Below are 20,645 nucleotides of genomic sequence, written 5' to 3' on the forward strand. Positions count from 1 at the left end.
TTACATATTATGATCTCTAGGAACCACCCAAAATTACTGTGTAACAATGCCCTAACACTCAGTAATCCAAATGCAGTGGACCTGAATACAGTCCGTAGGCAGAACATATTCAGCGTTTCTCCATTTTCTTGTAAATGGCTTTACCACTAACTTTCATTTCAGGTTATCTGCACCATCCTATGAACATTAGCCTTAAACTTTTTGTCTCTCTTCTGGTGGATGTAAGACTGAAGTGCTCACACAGATCACACAGCTCTGTATCGCTTCTCCTTCCCACAACTAATATGAAATTAAATGCAGCTTAAATATACACATGTGATTTCTACTTTCTCGTAGCTGGTGTTTAGTGGCAACTTGCCTAGTGTTTAGACATTAAAAATTAAAGCATTATTTTTGCTTGAAGCACAAACAGTGTCTAACATGTCATGGGTACAGCTGCTTGGATACTGGCTGTTTTAAGATATTGATTTATTAAAGTTCAGGAGCAAAGATTCTGTTTCTCTAGTAATAGAAGCCAGGAGCCTTTGTTCATACATTAACTGTAAGAGGGGAGGAGAAAAATTCCTCCTAGTGATCATGTGCATGAGTCTAACAGGAACAGGAAACAATACATCAGAGAGGCACAGGAGAGTTCAGGAAAAATCAGATCTTTGCCCCTTGCTAAGCAAAATGGAGTTTCTTTTTACACTGCTTGTGTTGGTACTGGCAGTGTTCGTTGCTTCTTTTATATTGCTGGTTTTGGGGACAATTCAGTTTGAAATCTCCAACACAGAAATCCCCCCTGGAATGGATCAGCCTATAAAACTCCGAATCATTCACGGTTTTCTAGTGGGTTCAGCTGTCCTGGTGAGTTTAACCTGCCTCAACCTTTCTCTCTCTCTCTCTCTCTCTTTTCTTTTTTTCTCTCTCTCTTTTTTTAAGGGCTTGAGAAAGGTGGGGAATTAGTTGAATTCATAAATGTTAAACACAATGCAAATGTCTGAAACAGGAACCCTGACAGATGCGTTATCTTAGATGTAAAGGCAGGAACCTGCTTTTATGCTTCTAGCCATTTTGTTTTGTGTTCATAAAGTTTCTGCACAGTATGTTCTGCCAGACTGGCTTTCATCAGGTTGATTCAGCCAGACTGCCTGGATTTTATGTACAGACAGAGTGTTGCTGAAATAATGCCAACCCCCTGGCTTAAAAATATTACATGCACAACCCCTTCCAATTGTTGTGAGAGACATTATCATTTAGAGATACTACCTAGCAGGAGGCTGAGGGACTTGTGAATCGGGAGATAGTGCCGCAGTTATGGAGAAGCTAGCTAGTTCCTTAGTTAGAGACAAAAGGGTCTGCAGGGGTTGCCTACAGCTCTACAGTTAAAGTCTGTTGTTCATTGAATGGCCATATTTATTGAACCCAATGATCACTAAAAGAATCATGGTATTGGCTTAAAAACCACTAGACATAAGAAGAAGAAAAAAAGGGGGGGGTGGGCATTTTTTTCCAGCTTTCTCTAACCAGGGAGATAACTGCTAGGAATCTCTGAAACCAATAAACTATCAAAAGCCGTACCTTAAAGAAAAAACATACATACTGGAAGACAGGAGAGAAATCAACACATTTGGCAATACTGCCTCAGGACAGCAGGAGAAGCCTTCAATTGTCTAAGAGCCAGGCAATAGGGTAGGGCTGAATCTAGCTCCACTCTTGCAAAGGTGTCTGGCTCACCAGAGGTGAAAGTGCCACAGCTCTTTGATAAAGCTGTGCATGGAGGTGCCTCTACAGACACTGCCTATGCTGCAGGTAGGCCCCCACAGCTTCCAGAACGGTCATTTGGCACCTAGTATGTGGTTGTCAGTATTATTTTATTGCTATTATGTTCGTGCCTAATACAAGTCCATTATTTTTGCTTCAAGAACACCAATTATTAAAAAATACAGCATAGCTGAGCATACTGTATAGCTGTTTTCCATATGCTAAGAAGACTGGTGTCTCCCTGCACTCACCTGTTGGTTGTCTCACTTTAACTAGGGGAAGATTTTGGAGAGGATGGGTCTCTGCAGTCAACTCAGTTTTGTCCGGTACATAAGATATGGAAAGAAACCAGGGATGGACCCAAAACTCTTCATTAAAGACCTAGATTTTGAGATGGTGCCTGTGAGGGTTTACCATCCTAGAGCATCATCTTCTGGCCAAAGAAGAGGAATTGTTTTCTTTCATGGTGGTGGCTGGGTAATTGGAGACCTTGGTATGTATTCAAGATTGCCAACTGTCAGTAAATTTATGTACAGTCAGTTGTAACAAACAAAAAAAAGCGAAAAACACCTCTCTACAAAGTCCATAGAAAAAGAAGAAAATGGAACCATCCATAAAAAACTAAGCAACCAGGAGCTTTATTGAAGCTCTGTCTCTGAACAAGGCTGAATGCTAGACAGGGAAGAGCACTGCCACCAGATATCTGAGTGGCAGTGCAGCACCCTGTAGGAAGCATCTTCTCAGGGATTTGTAGCCCATATAGCTCGCCCTCTCCCCAGACATGTGCTGTTGCATTCCAGTACCGGCCTGTAACATGGCTGGTCAGTAGAGGAATGGGGCACCAGCTCTGGGATCCAACTAGGAGAGGGCACCAGAATTGCCAACTAATGTTTATGTACTGGGGTTGGGGGGGGCGAGAGGAGAAAAAGAAAGACTGGTTTGCCTGAAAGATTGTATAGACCTCACACTCAGACAGAGGTAGGTGAGATGGGGAAGAGAAACAGGGGTGAGGGCAGTCGGGCTGCTGCCACCCAAGTGATGCTGCTATAGCAGTGGCAGCAGTAGCATGGGAAAGTAAACCTTCCCTTCCCTTCACTCACATTTCCCCCACCAACCTCCAGTCCACAGTGCTGGCAACACCTGCCACCCCCCTGCCCCATTCCCGCCCCTGCTCCAGCCCCCTCCCTTCCCCAAGCAATCAATGAGCTTGCCATGCCTGTGCTGCATGGTCACAGGTCAACAGACAGTAGTCTTTCTTTGGGAGTCTGTGCTAGGACAGGGGGTGGGGCCAGTGGGGGTAAGCCTTGGAGGGCAACATAGTCTGGGATGCAATCCAGGGCATCAGGTGTGGGGGTGAAAATGGGACCTCTGTGGTGGGGGGCAGCACAGTGTAAAACCATTCCTGAAGTCAAGCAGGGTTGCCAAACCAAGGGGAAAAGTTACTGGTAATTTGCAATTACCCAATTTGCAAAGTTTACTGACAACCAAAATTATTTACTATGGTTGGTGTCAACCACTTAAGTTTGAAGCCATCCCCTGGCCAAGGCCTTGCAGAATGGTTAAATTTACATTATGTAAAATGTATGTCAGTAAAAATATTGCCTGTCAGTAAAAAGTTTGTAGATTATCAATAAAAATGGCTTGGGTTGGCAACCTTGCGTGTGTTTAACAGAAAAATTGAGATGGATATTTCTAAAAAGATTTCTCTATGCTTTTACCAACCTCAACATCAAAAACAGAGCTTGGCTTTCACCTGAGATTTGGGAGATGCTCTGATGTTTAACTTTTCTGGTTAGCTGCACTGATTCTGTATCAGATGTTTTTTGTAGGAGAGCACTTGGCAAACTTTACTGGCTGTATCAAGCATCAGGACAGCCTAGAAGAACTAATAGGGCATGAAGGAAGGCAGCATTTAAGAGTGAATGGGGGAAGGAGAGAATTTCCTCTTTCTTAAACTGTAATCTTGGGGAAAATAGGTCATGGAATTGGAAATCCTTAAGACACTAGCAAATCATCAAGAAAAAAACATTTTTCTTTCAGATTCCCATGAAAAGCTGTGCCGTTACATTGCCAGAGAAAGTGAATCAGTGGTTGCTTCAGTTGAGTAAGTGAACCCTACCCGGTGCTATTATGTGGAGGTTGTTCACTATGTATGTGATAGGCACTTTGAAGGGATGCACTGGTTTTGGAGACCCCCTTTCTCAGACATTATTTCTACATTCCAGTAACTCAGAAAGACTGAGGCTGAGTGAATTTTAAAGTTTTTTACTTTACTCTTGTGCTGAGATGGTCATAATGGGCCCAAAGTAAGCTCTTGCATCAGAACACAGCAAGGACATCTGTTGGAACTTAAAAATAAAAGTGGGGGGAGAAAGCAAATGTAATAAAGATCATTTTACTACAACATGAATCTCTCTGTCTTCCCCCAATAATTATTATAAACTTGTTAGATACTGAGTTAACTACTCCTCCTCTTAATCAGTTCTTGGCTAGACAAACTGCCCTTGAGATTTTGGCTTGAATAAGAAATCTTTCATCTTGTATTCTATATTGTGGAATAACTTTCAGGCATCAATTTATGTTGGCTCCGTACTTTTATAGTCTCTGCATAATTGCATAGTAAGATACTGCACTTGCCCAAAAGCCATGCAATTGAAGTGGACAAGACAAACCCCACAAATATGCAAAGAAGTAAAAATAATATATGAACAAGTATTATCATTCCCATTGGGCAGATGGGTCATTGAAGCACACAATGATTAAACGAATTAGCCAAGAGCCCAGAGAGAGTCTGGGGCTAAGGTGGGAAAGGAACAGAAAAAGAAACCCAACAGAAAACCAACCCCCCCCCCATGAGGGCTGAATATTAAGACGATTGTAAGAAATAAAGAGCCAATTATAAAGTCTCTCAATTTTATAATAACTCTTTCTTTGATATACTAGCTATCGTTTAGCACCTGAGCACAAGTATCCTGCACAGTTTGACGACTGTCTCACAGCTGCCATACACTTTATGAGGAATACAGAAGACTATGGAGTGGATCCCACACGTATTATCATAGCTGGGGACAGTGCTGGAGGCCATCTTGCTGCTCTTGTCAGCCAAGCACTCATGAGTAGGCCAGGCCTTCCTAAACCTCGTGCTCAGGTCTTGATCTATCCATTTGTCCAGGGATTGGACTTTAATTTGCCATCATACCTACAAAACTGTAAGGTGCCACTTTTGTTCCGAGAACGTGTTCCTTTCTTTGCTTTGCTGTGCCTGAATGGGGACGTATCGGTTTTGGAAGATGTCTTGGAGGGCACCCATATTCCCGCGGACATAAAACTGAAGTACAGGAAATGGTTGAGTCTTGACAACATCCCTGAAGAATTCAAGGTCAGAGGCTATAAGCCACAGTTGTTCATTGAATGCAAAAAGGAAGTTTACGAGCAAGTTAAGGGAATATGTGAGCCAACTTTTTCCCCGCTTTTAGCGGAAGATGCCATTTTCTGCCAGCTCCCTGAATCTTTCATCCTGACCTGCGAGTATGATGTGCTTAGGGATGATGGGCTGTTGTATAAGAAGCGACTGGAGGATAATGGTGTTCAAGTGACCTGGTACCATGTTGAGGATGGATTCCATGGAGTCATTTCCATGTTTGATAACGGCATACTTTCATTTCCAGCTGGAAAAAAGGCACTGGACAAGATCATAAATTTCCTAAGAGGCTTATGATAATACTGTAACTATTCTAAAAGGCTTCCAAATCTTGTCATTTTCTTTGTTCCCATAGTGTTTGTTCTTCCATTTAGCAATATTTTATCACTCGGCCTCTTGTGGGCTCAATTCAAGTTTAATTGAATTCCACTTCTACTGGGAAACTAAAATCTTCCCTTGCAAAGAATCATGCTAAAAGATTTACTCTTGCTTTCTTCTATTGGATTTTCCCTATGAAAGTCCATATAAAGCAAATTTACAGAATCTATTAGAAAATTAGAACTTTTAGTGACCACATTGTAAAATTTAATTGCAAGAGAAGTATATCCCTCCAGCTCTATAGGAAGGACAATATTTCCTACAAAATACAGTTGGGCCTTGATTTACATGCTATTTTTTTGCATGGTTTCAGTTATTCATGGTCAATTAATTGTGACCTTTTATTTTTGTACACTGTATGGGTTCTCTTTTACACGGTGCAGCGCAGTCACCAAGGTGCGCAGATGTGTCTAGAATCAGCTGGTCGTTTCCTGCCCCACCCCACTCCACCACGCTGCTTTCAGTGTAGCTGGTAAGTGTGTTGTGTTGTGGTGGAAGGGGAGGGGGTAGGAAAGGAGCGTGGGGGGGCAGATCAACCCCCCCCTCCCCCTGTGGCGTGAGGGGGAGTGGGGCAGGGGCTGGGACAGGCGATGCCTAGCTGGGGCAGAGCAGGCACGGGACAGAGCCGGGGGGGTGGGGCATATGCCCCCTGGATCTGCACGGGGCAGGGCAGGCTGCAGCTGTGGGCTTGAGCTCAGGCTGTGTGGGGCTCTTCTTGGCAGGGGCTGAGCTGGGCTGGACTGGATTCAGGGTGGGCGGTGGCAGTGCTAGAAGGGGACTACAGTGGGGCTACAGCGAAATCTGGGGTGGCTGCAGACCCCCACCTAGGCCCCTTTTAGCTGCCCTGAACCCAGCCCCAGCTTCAGCCCACAGCTGCAGCCCGCCTGACATAGATCTGGGGGCACACAGCCGCCCCCCCCGCATGCCCTCCTGGGGTGCATGCAGCGGCTGGAGCCTCTCCCCTTGCGTCCCCCAGATGAGCTGCAGCTCCTTCCCATGCCTGGCCCGCCCCAACCGGGCAGTGTCTGCCCCTGCCCCACTCCTCCCTTACCATGGGGGGGCGTTGATTTGCACCCGCATGCCCCTTCCTTCCCTCCCCCCTCCCCTTCCACCACACCAGACGTACCAGCTGCACACAGCTCTCTAAACTGCTGGGCTGTGCTCCTCGCTGCCTGCATGCTGTGCTGCGGCTGCATGCAGCACGGGCGATTATCGGCCAAATTATCAGCCACATCTGGAACCTAAACCCTTATTTCCCATAGACTCTTGGTATCTTTTTACGCAATTTCTATTTGCACCGTGTTGTTTCAAGAACGTAACCACTGTGTAAATCAAGGCCTGACTGTACTTTGGGTATTTTATTCTATTTTCAACAGAAGCATACTTAATTTCTGAGATAACTTATTGCCTGTATCCCTCCTAAATTCTATCGGCATTTATTAAAGCTAGTGCCATTTTCATGTCCAAGTATTACCTCTTTAATTATGCTCTTCCTTTACAATTTACAGGACTCTTGAGCACACTTGGGGAAATGTAGTGTTGTTCAGTGAGTGGAAAATGTTCAGTTTACTTCAGTAGAAAAGGATTACTAAGATTACTATCTTAGTAATAGAGAGAGGTAATCAGCTACTGTTAGTCTCAAATCAGACAGGGTGGCACTTTATGGCCTGGTTTAGAGAGCTATAAGCTTTCATGGGTGACAACTTGCTTTATTAGCAATAGATTATGCCGTTGCCTGGAGAGTGTTTACACACACTGCCAATCCCCACGGAAACGGAAACAATGGTGATTCTGAAGCATCTGAATTAATGAGTTGCACACAGTCACTATCTCACCTTACATGCAGGCAGGTGGAAGTCTGAGCCCCTTTCTACCTGAGCTCTTTTGCCTGACATACTGACAACCGTTCACGTTGCAGAAGAGCAAGGGTAGAGGAGCTATTCACTCTTACGTTATAGGAGGGAAGGTGGAGCTTGCGAGACAAAGAAACATGTTTGCATCTCAAGGAGACGTAGAGGACCTGTTTCATCCCATGGGGAAAATGGAACAAAAATACTCCAGTAAAGTTCTCATTGGAAACTGGTTCGAAGACAGGCAAAGGGTAAGATGGGGAAAGGAGGAATAAGGAAAGCGGCGAAATAGCAATAGAGGGGAAGAGGGAAAATAGGAATAGAGAAAGTTGGAATGGATGCTCTGGAGATGATCAACCACCAAATATTGGGGAAGTTGGGATTGTGACCCACCTTAAAACGAACAAAGGAGGAATGGCAGAAATCGGTTTACCAGCCTGCATCCTGGGCAGGGGCTGGCAGTCTTGCCACTGAACCAGGACTGAAGCAATGCCCGAGTATAAAGGCACAGTATGGCTGACAGACAACATACGACCTTTGGCCATGTATTTTCCCATGGTATTTTTCCCAGGACTAGGTATGTTATCTTCCAGTGTTTCAGCCCCATTCCAGCTGGGTAATTACTTTGTCTGCCTGAGATGACCACAAATGCATAGGAGATGTTTATCCCTATATCTTGTACTGTTAATAAGCTATCGTCTTTCCTTCTCAACGGTTTTTAGTGGTTGTTGAAGTGACCCCCATACCAACAGACATTTTATCACCTGCATCTAAAAATCTCTCAAGCATCCTGGGTTCCTTAGGTGAAAGAAGTGTTGTAATAATACTTCATTATTTTTTATTCCTATTATGCTGTAGCATACTTTTGTGTTTCGCTGTGAGATTCATGAGCCTTACCAACTTTCCATTCTTTTAACATATGCTATCTGTCTTTGTGAGCACCTCTTTGGAAAAAAACCCAAAACAAAATGCAACAAAAACAGCTTGTTTCATAATGGTATGTCACAAACAGTTCTCCTGGAAGGGTGCAATTCCCTTAGTTTTCAAAAAGAAAATAAATACATTTAAGTTTTACTGGGTAAGACGGTTTGATAACTGGAGCTTTATTAAAATGGCAACACCCTGAGACTGAGGTCTTTTTAGACAACCTCTTTTCTTCCTCTCCACACTCAAATTGCATGTCTAACATAGTTTGTATTTGTGTTGGGGGGTTTTTTAATCTTCAAGAATCAAAAAAATTGTAACTAGTAAGTGCAATTTATTGCATAGAGGACAATACCCTAGAATACATGCTTCTCGGGGCAAGGCCCTTCTCTTTCCTATTTCTATATGGTCTTACCTCAGTGGGTTCCCATGGGAAAAAAATAATATTTCCCCCACCACTAACCTCCAATCATCTCAGAGTGATATTGCATTGGCAATTTAATACACAGAAGGCAGGGTAGATTTACACCTTTATAGATTAACTAAATCAGAAATACATCTAGCATAAGCTTTTGTGAGCGCAAGCTCACTCCATCAGGTGCTGTGACAGGATGTGCGTAGAGCAGTGTATAAAATGGAGAGAGTGATCTGAATACAGAGGGCAGGAAGGGAGGGAGGAAGGGCAGTGCTGGGAGAAGTGAACATGCATTACAGGACAGAGGCCTGGTTACCTCTCCCGCTTCATGAACTAATAACTGCAACACCCCACCTATTTAGCAAAGGTACCAGAGGACCTGTGAAGATCGTGGTTGTTGTGAATACTGGGTTTATGCCGGGTAAACACCAGCACTTCCAGGAGCCCAGTCGCCTCCTATTATACCATATTGGTCGTAAGGATAACTGAGCAAAATATTTTCAGAATTTTTTTTTTTTTTTTTTACCAAACACACCTATTCCTTTCAAAAGAAGTGATTCATGAATTTATAATAATTGTGAGACTTAAGATTAGGCTGGATAAATCTTAGAAAGTGTATTGGTAGGGAGCAACCCTGAACCGGTGGGAGATGAGCAAAGTACCAAGAAGAGTGAAATCAACTGCTCTTCCCCCTCCGCTTCCCCCTCCAATAACTAATCCCTGGATCACAAAAAAAGCTATGACAACAAGCCACCGCAGGGCCTGTATTTGAAGCCCATCGTGCATTCACACGCAAAGGATTTCACAAAGAGAGGTTATGCTAATTGATTTGAGTACCCGACAGAGGGTTAAGAAAGGCTTCAACAAACAGCAAGTATTTCCCCAAGTGACTCTAAAGCCACGTCCATTGGCTTTGTGGTTCTTTTTATTGACAGAGGTTCTGTAGACACCAGATTCATTTCTGCTTTGGTGGACAAGCACAAATGAGTTCAATGCCCAGTTTCTGCGCTGTGAAAATCTCCCTCAAGAGGCAATTGTTTTGATGACGGCTCCTGGTCTCTTGGTTCAGCCGTTCTGAGTGTGAATAACCCAGATGCAGTGCATACCTCTTTTTCTAGCCGACACAAGAATTTACAAAGCCCAGCAACAGCACCTACAGGACAGACTTTGTTCGCTTCCCATTCTCTGCTCCCGACCAAACAGTGAAGAGAAGCGTGATGAAGAAACTTGAAGTAAGTGAAAGCAGTCTCAGATTGAAGGATGGGTGAGTCAGTGCAGAAAAGAGGAATGAATTAAGAGTAATAAGGTTTCAAATTCTGCCCTACCTCCTCAAATACGTACGTGCCCAGGGGGAGGGAGAGAGAGACGGAGGCAAGGGGACCCCAGAACCACCCTGGGTGCCTCGGGCAGGACGATGGCTTGCAGAGAAGTGATAGCACATGCTCTGCAGTGCCTGCTGCCGACAGTACCCCAAGTGACAGAAAGGAGCATCGTTTCTAGTGGGAGAAGGGGCTGCGGGGTGGTGAGAGGAGTACCATGCCAACAGGCCCTAAGGCAGAGTGCCGATAGGGGTCCTGCCCTCCTACAGCAGAGATGCACTAGTGAAAAAAATGTTCTCTGTTTCATCGTTGCACCACACAGGAAAGGCGTGTGCCATTAATGGGATCTAGATTCAGCAAAATGTTAGCTATCACCCAACCATAACCCCCTTATAAAGTCTCTTCCGCGATATCCCCCATCCCAGCCTTCTTAATTGCTCCCTCCAGAATGGGATGACAGAGAGTGAGTGTGTTCACATGTGTATGTACATGCTGAGACATGTCAAGACATAAGTAACACAAAAGGGTAAGCTTTTCAACTGCAAAAGCCCAAGTCAGTGTTCAAGGTAGGTAAACGCACATGACCGCCAGATGTGAGCACTTGACTTGATTGGGAATGTACCTGATTGCATGTGCAAATGCAGGGTTTTATTGGGCCCAGGTACCCAGGCACTCCTTACTTTATCACCTGTGGCATAATCTGACCCCCCAAATCTCCTCCACCTTTTGGAGGTCCTGCGCACGTACTAGCCACTGGCTTTGTTCATATCTCATTATAGGGCCTGCCCAAGAAGTTTCTCTTTACCCGTGATGAAGGACCGAACAACCAGAATCTGGTTTCAGAATATGACGATCATTACAACAGACATGGCAATCCTGTGCTGCCTGCCTTCCGCAGATGGAGTCAACACAAAAATACCTGGTTGCCGGAGAAATCAGATTTCCCGACTCTCGGTAGTTTTCCGCATTATCTGTTCAGAGATAGATTCAGCTTGGGTTAATGGTCAGTCCCTAAGACCTGAAACAAGAGGAGTCTCTCTTACTTGCAATTCTGCACAGGCTTCACTGGATGTAAAGCTCTTACCCGCTTCGTGGCTCTCCTTCCCATTTGTAAAAGGGGAATAATCATAATCACAACAATTAACACTTCACAATTAACAAAGGAGGCTTGTAAAAACCTTTCCTTACATAGGCAATAGCACAACTGCCACTGAAGGCAGTGGCTGACATGGGGTATAACTGGTAGGGGGAGAACTTAGCCTGTTCATATTTTTCTTTGAAAATTAAATTCATAGTAGGCCATTCAGTTCCTACTGCATAGGAACCATGCAATCAATGTCCCATCCAGTGATTAGAGCAGGGAATTCCCAAGATTGGTGTTGTTCTAGTCCAGGTTTGCACAGAGTTGATTAGGCATCTGTTTGATGCCCTTGCAAGCTTAGGACAATTTTTTTTTTCAAAAACTTTAGATCCTAAATCTCATTTTCCAAGGACATGTGAAAACTTAGAAGCCTACATCTCATCTTATGACTCAGTCACTTTGGCTCCTAAGTCACATAGGTGCTTTTGAAAGTTTCACCGACAGTCCCATAAGCTGTTGTAGTTGCCCAGCATCACTGTGAACAATGGATTTCCGCAATACATGTACAAGCTGCTAAATTCTCCACGTCCCGGGGACACTGTGCATTTGAGGGGAACCAGAACTCTACACGGGTGTGCCGCGTCCCTCGTTTTTCAATAGGTAGCAGGGGGCTCTCCTTTTACTCATCTATTTTGGGGGTGGGGGTCTTTGAATGTTGTACTCTATTGACATGATGCTCCAAATGATCTTTATATTCACTGTGCAATGAAGACCCCAGTGATCAAAAGGTTCCTTCTATTATCTTTGACATTAATGCACTTTCTCTTCTAGAACCACCCACCAACTATGGCCTTTCTGGGCTGCTGTGGAAAAAATGGACCAAAGAAGAAGGTGGACCAATGAACAGTGTCTATACCGTTTCCTATGAAAAACCACCTGTTTCTGCTTATCCCGTTCACCAAGTCAGGCATCAGGCCTCAACCCAAAAATTATCTTCCAGCAATGGGCAGTGTGTTTCCCCATAACCTCAGCCTGGAATATGATGGGGCAGCTGGCTGAAGATGCTACAATAATTGATGCTTCAGTGTAGGCTGCTTATAGTGATATAATTGCAACTGAAATACAGCAGGTTGCTGAAACACCTAAAATATTTTGTTCCATGTGGCAGAAATGAGAATAACAGCACTCCATGTGTATCCTCTAAGAGCGGGCATGGAGTGGAGGCTGCCTGGATGATATTGCTACCGAGAGCTTCTTGGAAATCTTCCATACTTGAGGACAGGTAGTAGCCTGGTGGTTCAGGGACTCACTGAGAATGTAAAAAACCTAGGTTTAAGGCCTTGATTCATGCCAGGAACCTGAACTTCAGTTACCTACATCCCTCGTTCAGGCATCAGCTCTGCCTACCGCTTACAAAAAACTCAGCATTTCCCACTATCTCAGCACACTGTACACCGATGGTAAAATCTGAAATGGGATGCTTTCACATTAGAGTGAAGATAGACCCCCATAAGTGCAGTGTGGATAAAATCGGGAGCGGGGGTGCCAAACTCAAGTGGGCTAGTGGGTCAGATGCATACTGTGGAGCTAAATTCGAGTGAACTAATGGGCCAAATCCACACCACATGGCTTCTCCGAGGCCAGGCAATCTTATCTCTGGATCTGGCCTGCAAGGCTCTTCACTGCAGACGCCAGAGCCACTGCATTACTGCAGCTAGCACAGAGGGTGCAATAATACCACTGCTCACTGCCTTTCCATGGTTTTGTACACCAAATGGTCATCCAAACCTGGAAACGTGGCAGCAGGTAAGTAAGTGTTAAATCCCTCTCCTGCCTGAGTGCTGGCTGTCTCAGCAAGCAGCTATGTTGGCCAGATCTGGAGGGGGGTAGTCCAGACCAAGTCCAGGTACAGACATTACACTTTTACCAGTATAAGTAAGTATACCCATAACAGAACAGAAGTTCAGCATACATAGACTGGTTTAAAAATGGCAGAACCTGGTTTAGGATTGCCTAGGGCAAAGGTGTGCTCTGTTCACTACCGATCTAAACTACGCCACTTACAGAAAACTGTGCAACTTAGGTCGAGTCTACCTCAAGCTTTTGAATACCTGTACCTTGCTCAAGAGACGCTCATGGGCCAGATGACCCATGTCTGTGGGCTGGATCCGTGGGCCCGTATGACTGACACTCTGGGTCAAGAGTATCTTTGGGTTTCTCACGTTTTTGTTGCAGGCAACTACATGTAAAGCAGGTTTCAGGATCTTTGCTCACCTCCATAGTGAGTTGAGAGGCTTAGCACTTGGAGGTCACTGGCTTGAGAGTTACATAATACCTCCAAATATTCAAAAGAAATGAATCAACAGGGTGTCAGTAAGGCTAGAAAGAAGCCAAGGTGCTCAGCAGAGAAAGTATCAGTTTATACTTGAGCCCAACTCATGCTTACCAGGATGTCTTCAAAACAAGGGCAGAGTTTAATGGTTTTTATGTAGAATTATAATTTTTCAGGATGAATGGGATTTAACTCCAGTTATCCCTGTGTAGATTATATTTTGGGCAGCCAGTTACACTAGGTATTAAGCCTAATTTGGGGTGGGGGCAGAAAGAGATTTCCTGCCCTATTTGCCTCTGTGAAACTTTTTGTGTAAGTGCTTGCCAGTACAAGAAAGACTTGAACAATCATATTCTGTAAGAAGCAGGACAGGACTCAGCCGTAGGCTCCACTGCGGAGTAGGATTTTACGCTAGTGGAGTAAAGGCTACAACAACGTGGTCATCAGTCTTCTTCCAAATTCTGTATTCAGGTCCCACGAACAAAAGACCTCTCTAACAGTAATAGTAAAGCCAGATATTAGTTGATTATTTAAACAAGAGAGAAACACTACCTTGATTTTCCTAAATTGATTTGCAAAGTTTATATAACTGGTGCGTGCAGATTTGTCTTGTTGGCTTGTTTAAAACAAGGTTACACTGTTTTCTTTTTAAAGAAGGAATAAAATCAAAGCATGCAGCTCAGTTTTTTTATATGCAGCTTGCAAAAGATAACTTACGGTATCAACAGAAAGATTAAACAAGAGAAAATCTTATCTCGATTTCTTCCACAGCTATAGACTTAAGTAGGCAGTAGTCACAGGCTACATGGAAGTTTCAATGTCAATAAGGTCATAAGAAAGACAAATTATACAAGCACCAGTTATAAAGCTGTATATACAAGTTATAAAAATCGAACAACTGTATCTTGGCGAGGTTTTACGATGGTAGGTTTTACAGGCCTGACATTTCATTTTAAACAATATGTCCATTTTCAATTATTGTTCACTTGGAAGTAGAGGTTCAGCTATCACAGACTTTGAAATAAATAATGCATTATAATAATGCCAAGTTGTTTCAGTGTTACTGAGTAATTTTTTCCTATTGAATTTTTGCTCTTGACTTACAGATAAGCCCCTGCTGCAAAATTCTTCTTAAGATTCAGAACACCTCAAATTTCAAAGGTATTTGAATCAATGGTTTTCGTTCAACCATTACAGAAAAGGGGATTAGCAACAAAATTAAGATCAGGGTCTGGGTTTTGATTCCCAATTCTCTCTGAATTAACAGGTTGATCAAACCTGACATTTAAGGTCTAAATTCCTGGATGGAAAGCCCTTATTCTATTATCTTTTGAAGGACCTAAGGAAGCCGGTCAAAAGTCTATGCAGCTCCACCTTCCTCTTTCTTCTAGGAGGATGAGCAGTTTGCAAAGAAGCAGAGTTCAAGTACAGTATTAGAGCTAGACCAAACCAAGTATGACTCTGGATTGGGCTCTGGATTTGATGATCCCCAAAGTGCGGAAGTGTTTAAATCCAGGGCTTGGTTCAGAGTCATTATTTAAGCTTCCACCAGGAAAGTGTGTTCAGTGTACAAACACGCTGCCACGGGCTCCGGCCCAATGGTTGAAGGTGCTGCAGTACAGCTTGGATATCTTACTCTTGGAAGGTGTGTACATCTCATTTAACTTGTCTCTGTCCTCCAACTTCCCTTTCTACCCTGGTTCCTACATTTTCTTTTGAGAAGCTGAGGACAAGGAATTTGTTTTTGCCTTGAAACATATCCAGCACCTCTCAGACTTTCTACTCATGTGCCAAAAGAGAAGGAAGTCCAGGTACAAGGTGAACCCGGATTTCTCCCATTGCAATAGTCAAAAAACTTAGGGCTGGCAGGGACTTGCTGCTCAAGGCAGGACCATCCTGGAGTAAACCATCCCGGGCAAGGATGTGTCCAAACTGCTCTTGAAATTTCCCAAGGATGGAGAGTCCACAACGTCTTTAGGTAGCCTGTTCTAATGCTTGATCACCCACATAGTCAGAAAGTTTCTCCGAATTTCCAGCCTAAACTTCCTCCACTCCAGTATAAATGTCCCAGGCCTTTACACAGTCTTGTTGCTCTCCACTAGACTCTTTCCAATCCATCCACATCCCTCTTGAAGTGCAGGGACCAAAACTGAACACAATACTCCAGGGGAGACCTCACCAGTTCTGAATGGGACAGAAGAATCACTTCCCTTGGCTTGCAAGTGACCTTCCTGTTGAAACCCAGTATACCGTTGGCTTTTTTGTAACAGGAGCACACTGTTGGCTCCTATTCCTTTTATAGTCTACTGTAACCCCCAGCTCCGTCTCTGCAGTACTGCAGCCTAGCCACTCATTCCCCAGTCTGTATTTGTACATCCCATTATTTCATCCCAAGCACGGCACTTTGCACTCGTCTTTGTTGAACGTGTAGGTGTCTGTGGCTTCACTTCATCCACGTTACATGAGAGACAACCTGCAAAATGAGCTTCGTGGTCAGGCTGTACACTACCAGACAAGGTAAACCTAGAAGAAAACATAGGCGTGACCTTTCTGCTGCTATATGGGGCACCTTGCTGCTGTTTTCAATTGTTCACGAGCACGTGAATGAACTGCTGACAGACTGCTGGTGCAAGTCCTAGCTCTGGAATTGATTTAAATGCAAACATTGCTTATCTATGAACACCTGACTCCAAGAGGAGATTTTAGCCCACAAGGAGGTTCAAGTTGGGTACAAACTGCTACCCGAGGCCCACCAATGCATTTGCAGTTAGCTGGATGCTAGAATAAACGTTAAAATAATGCCAGGCAAATATTCATTTTACATCCACCCATTAGAGCTGCCAATCAGTTCTTTTCCCAGCCTTCCTTAGAATAGGATCCACTATCTGAAGGATCTCATTTATTTCTATTGGGGTTTTTTGCCATTGCTATCATAAACAGCCTAACAGTGAAGTTTATTATGCAGTAATATACTTTTAATACAGTGGTGGTAACTAAAAATGACTTTGCTCACTTCTGTTTTAAATCTTCCCTGCTTGAGATTAGCAATACTGGATCTGCTCACAGACGTGTGCATCTTTTAAGCATTTGAATTCAATCTTTGCACAGCTGAGGCCTTAAAACTTGAGTGGTGCATAGATCAAGACGGTGCCTCTGCACAGGCATGAATTTTATACATTATAATTAGAGCTTTGTTTCTTCCAAGTTAAATATGATTGATGTCAGAAATCAAACTTGAGCCAATCATGCTCCTTTGGGAGCAAAGATCCTTGTGTATCGCAGAACAGTGACATCTTGCGGTATAGTGACTATTCCCAACCCAGGCAAGCATACCAGGCTAATCAAATAAAAATGTATAAAAGAGAAGCAAGTTGAATACAGGTCTGTTCTAGGAACCAACTAGCAGTGCTAGCTTCTCTTTTGGAAGAGGACTGACGAATCAATTAAGTTTTACATGTCCTACTTCACTTCTGAATCCTAGAGTCAGACTTCCACAATCTATATAAATGCAAACCACATGCAAGTAAGAGTCTAAAAACGGTTGCTGGCATACACCCAGCACAACTTTGCACCATTACATCCCTTGAAAATCTACTTTATGAGGAATCCAAAAAGGACCCTTCTGGCATTACTGCACCTACAAGAAAAGTCTGACGTATAACTGCAGATTTCTATTACAAGGGATTTATAACCCAGTCAACAGCAAAACTGACTCCATGCATTTGAAATGCTGGTTCGGCACGCATGCAAGGATAGCCTTCGTTACACCCTCCTCTACCAGTTTGCTTGGAAAGCTAGACCTCAATCTTTTATAAATATTAAATATTTATGATAAATGAAACATTCATGATTATCTGCAGCATGTCTAAAACCAAAGGTCACACATGGGGAGAAATGCCCAGGTTGGTGCACTGGGAATTATGAAAAGACAAGTACATCTCTGTGAAGCTGGCTTGAAGATTTCATTCCAGTCCTGACTGTTGAAAAAAAATTCCTTAATATCTGAGTTGCTCCTTGGACGTGCTTTTATTTGTGTGTCTTTCAGACTGTAGTTTAACCCCATGAAGGAACCAAAGTAAGGTCCCATTAGACAGAATGCAAAATGTGTCCTCACATATTGGGCTACACTGTGCAGCCTTGGCTGGGCTCCTTGCAGCATAAGCGTGAACAGATAAAATGACTTATCCTTTTAAAATTAAATGACTAAACCACAGAACTCAGCAGATTTGGGATTACCGCTCTAGATGTGTATGGGCAGGAGAGACTAGACAATGTTAGCAGTAAGGAGTTGGCCTGGCTTGAATAGTGCTTCCTGCACATAATCAAGGGTCTGATCTGCTTGTCTGTGAGAGAATTTCAACAGAAGCTAGAGTGGTGTAAGAAGTATACGGTCAAGTCCATATCCTGGTAGTTTATTGTCTTGAGTCAAATATACAAGCATAGTGAATTATACCTTATTTGCAGAGGTATCTAAGTAAAAATACACACCAAAAACTCCCACCTCCTTCACCAAAGGATTTGAACTGTGCAGGAAAAAGAGGCTTGTATAACACAATTTGTGGAGGGAGAAAGGAGTGAGAAACGAAATGTCCGCAGAGAGAGAGACAGACTTGAAATGGGAACCAAAAGTCAAATATCTCTAAACACTGGGATCTGAACTGTGGCTCCAGTTTTGTAGTTTGAACCTACCACTATTAAGATGAACTGCCGGTATTAAACTAACCTCACTCTGGTGCTGTGAGGCTTAATGTATTAACATCTGGAGAGCACCCTGAGACACTTGAATAGCAATCACTATAAAAGAGGATGAATTAATGGCAAAACATGAATATCTTGGTAGAACATCTTCAGTAAAACTTCATTTTGTTGAAACATGCCATATTGGCAACCTGGGATCATTTGCCATCAATGTGCCGATTTAATGAAGCTGTCCTCGGGACGATTATTTTCAAACAAACGTTGAATTGCTCATGAGCAGAAGAAGCGAGAGGAAACCCAGGCTTGAAATTTCCAAGTGTAAAATGTGTCGGGTATCCAGGCTGTAGCCGTATTGCTCTAGAGGAAAAGGCAATCGGGACGCGTAGTAGAGATGCTCTACTACAAGTCCTGATTGCAAGTGTAAAACGGACATTTTGCCACACAACCAAGGTTTCCTGACTGCTTTTGTGAAGTCCGGCTTGCCCGTGAATCCCTGTGACACAACAGACACTTGCTGAGTGTCAGAATCGATAGGTGTGCTCACAGCAAAGACGTCTCTTGAAACAAGTTAAAAAATTGGGGGAATCATGAAATAAATCCTCACAAACTAGCCAAGGTTTCCAGTTCCGTTTGATTTAGTGCTGGAGGATGCCACTTTCCTGGAGCAATTTCCACGTGATAGCAAATAAGAGTATTTTCTGGGCCTGATTCAGAGCAGACCAGTGGAGTTCAAGCAGCTGCGAGTCGTTCTGGGCAATGATCCTCGTTGGGCCTCATGGTATGAAAGATGGGGGTGGGAGATATTGGGGAAAGCGGAGAGCACCTTCCAGAGGGTGCACGTGGCTGTGCCTGTATACAGTAACCTGCAAGAAAGGACGGTGGCAGGAGCTCGGAGACCCTGGTGCTGGGTCAACATCAGACAGAAATTGTCTCTGCTGCACTCACATGCCCCTGCCTGCCAGGCATAACATGCAGCCAACCAGCCCCAGGGGCCTTGGTCTGGGCAGGGAATAGCGTGACCACCCCCAGGCAGTGCAGGACAAGGCCAGACACCCTCCTATTTGCTTCCCCTCTGTCTGGCCCCTGCCAGAGCAGTTTGTAGCAGGGGTATTTAACATAGACCGGGGCAGTCACACGGCACCATCTCAGGCCCAGGATGGTCTGGGCTCAGGGCAAGTCAGCAGGACTGAACAGAGCCGCAAGCAGCCACATGATGCTGTGAGCATGCATCCGCATGCTGTGGCCCTGGCATGGTGCCCGTGGCCGTCCCCTCAGCTGTGCTGCTGCCCTGGCTCAGCCTAAGCAGCAGGCATCCCAGGAGGAGTGCCCTGCATCACCCCTTGTCTCCAGGTCCATCTGCCCCACGGTGCAGGGGTGACAGCAGCTGCCCGCTCTCTGCAAGGGCTACGCGATCGAGGCCTTGAAGCTGGTCCGGGCACAACACAGCTGACTGGGGGAGCTGGGTCACCCCATCTCCACCCTCTGGACAGGGATCTAATTAAGGGGCACACTGCTACCAGTGGCCTGCAAGCTAGGCTGTAAACAGCCTCTGCCCCTGCTCCCTACCTCATTGCTGCTCATTTCTTACCAGACTCACGCAGTGTGCTGCTTGCGTGACACCAGACTGACCAGGTCGGTGTAGTCTGAGATGGATTCGGGAGCAGGTTCTGGAGCCTCTTGGATGTGCTCAATGATACACCCAGCATCTCTTACAGCTGCCTCCACCGACTCCCGGTCCAGGCCCAGGCAGGAGAAGTTGTGCTGCCCGACCGAGTAGTAGGTTCCTTTCAGGACTGGATTTAACACCAGGGAGCTGATGTTCTTCACGGCTGCACGAAAGGTGCCCAGGTCTTTGCAGGCAGCTTCCAAGCACAGCGTGGAGAGCAGGCACTCGGCCGCGGGCAGCGTCCCGGGGGCCAGAGGGTTGGGTTTCCTCACATCGCACTTCAGAACCTGCTTCACTTTCTTCCTCGGTTTCTCTTCCTTCTCAGCCCACTTTTCCCTGGGAGGAAATGTCTAGTGAGTGATCCCGTGGGGTTACCTGCCTGCCTGGGAGCTCGTGTACAGAGAAACAGGAGGATGTTCAATGAAACCAAAAGGTAGAGCATTAAAATGGACAAAAGAGTGCGCTCTTGCCCATGCAATGCACAATTAGGTTGTGGAGCTTGCTCCCGTAAGAGGCCAAGAGCCCGGCAGGAGGTGGAGACAGGAACACGCTGCCAGGACCAAGGGGCTGGATTAAAACCACCTTGCTGGCTCTGCACCATCCCTGGTGGGCAGTGAGCATCAAGCTCCGGGTGAAGCTCTTCCCACATTCCTTGCAGGAGAAGGGCTTCTCCCCGGTGTGCACGCGCAGATGCTGCGTGAGCGTAGATCGCTCGGTGAAGCTTTTCCTGCACGGGGTGCGAGTGAACGGTTTCTCCCCCGTGTGCTCTGGAGATGGTCCTGCCTGCTGAAGCTCTTCCCACACTGGGTGCACAAGAA

General features: G+C 44.8%; 2 protein-coding genes across 2 annotated transcripts; both read left to right on the top strand.

Annotated features, from left to right (window-relative positions):
• Positions 1-606: 606 nt before the first annotated feature.
• On the top strand, positions 607-6,096 carry LOC102378354 (arylacetamide deacetylase-like 4). The gene is made up of 4 exons (XM_006018853.3): positions 607-846; positions 2,020-2,236; positions 3,784-3,847; positions 4,687-6,096. The coding sequence occupies exons 1-4, from the start codon at positions 670-672 to the stop codon at positions 5,459-5,461; spliced, it is 1,233 nt and encodes a 410-aa protein (XP_006018915.1). The 5' UTR covers positions 607-669; the 3' UTR covers positions 5,462-6,096.
• A 63-nt stretch (positions 6,097-6,159) lies between these two features.
• CUNH1orf158 (chromosome unknown C1orf158 homolog) lies at positions 6,160-14,497 on the top strand. The gene is made up of 4 exons (XM_014517558.2): positions 6,160-7,643; positions 9,850-9,963; positions 10,830-11,004; positions 11,963-14,497. The coding sequence occupies exons 1-4, from the start codon at positions 7,533-7,535 to the stop codon at positions 12,154-12,156; spliced, it is 594 nt and encodes a 197-aa protein (XP_014373044.1). The 5' UTR covers positions 6,160-7,532; the 3' UTR covers positions 12,157-14,497.
• The last annotated feature ends 6,148 nt before the right edge of the window (positions 14,498-20,645 follow it).

This window comes from Alligator sinensis, unplaced genomic scaffold (assembly GCF_000455745.1).
Source record: "Alligator sinensis unplaced genomic scaffold, ASM45574v1 scaffold569_1, whole genome shotgun sequence".
NCBI classification, from domain to species: Eukaryota; Metazoa; Chordata; order Crocodylia; family Alligatoridae; genus Alligator; species Alligator sinensis.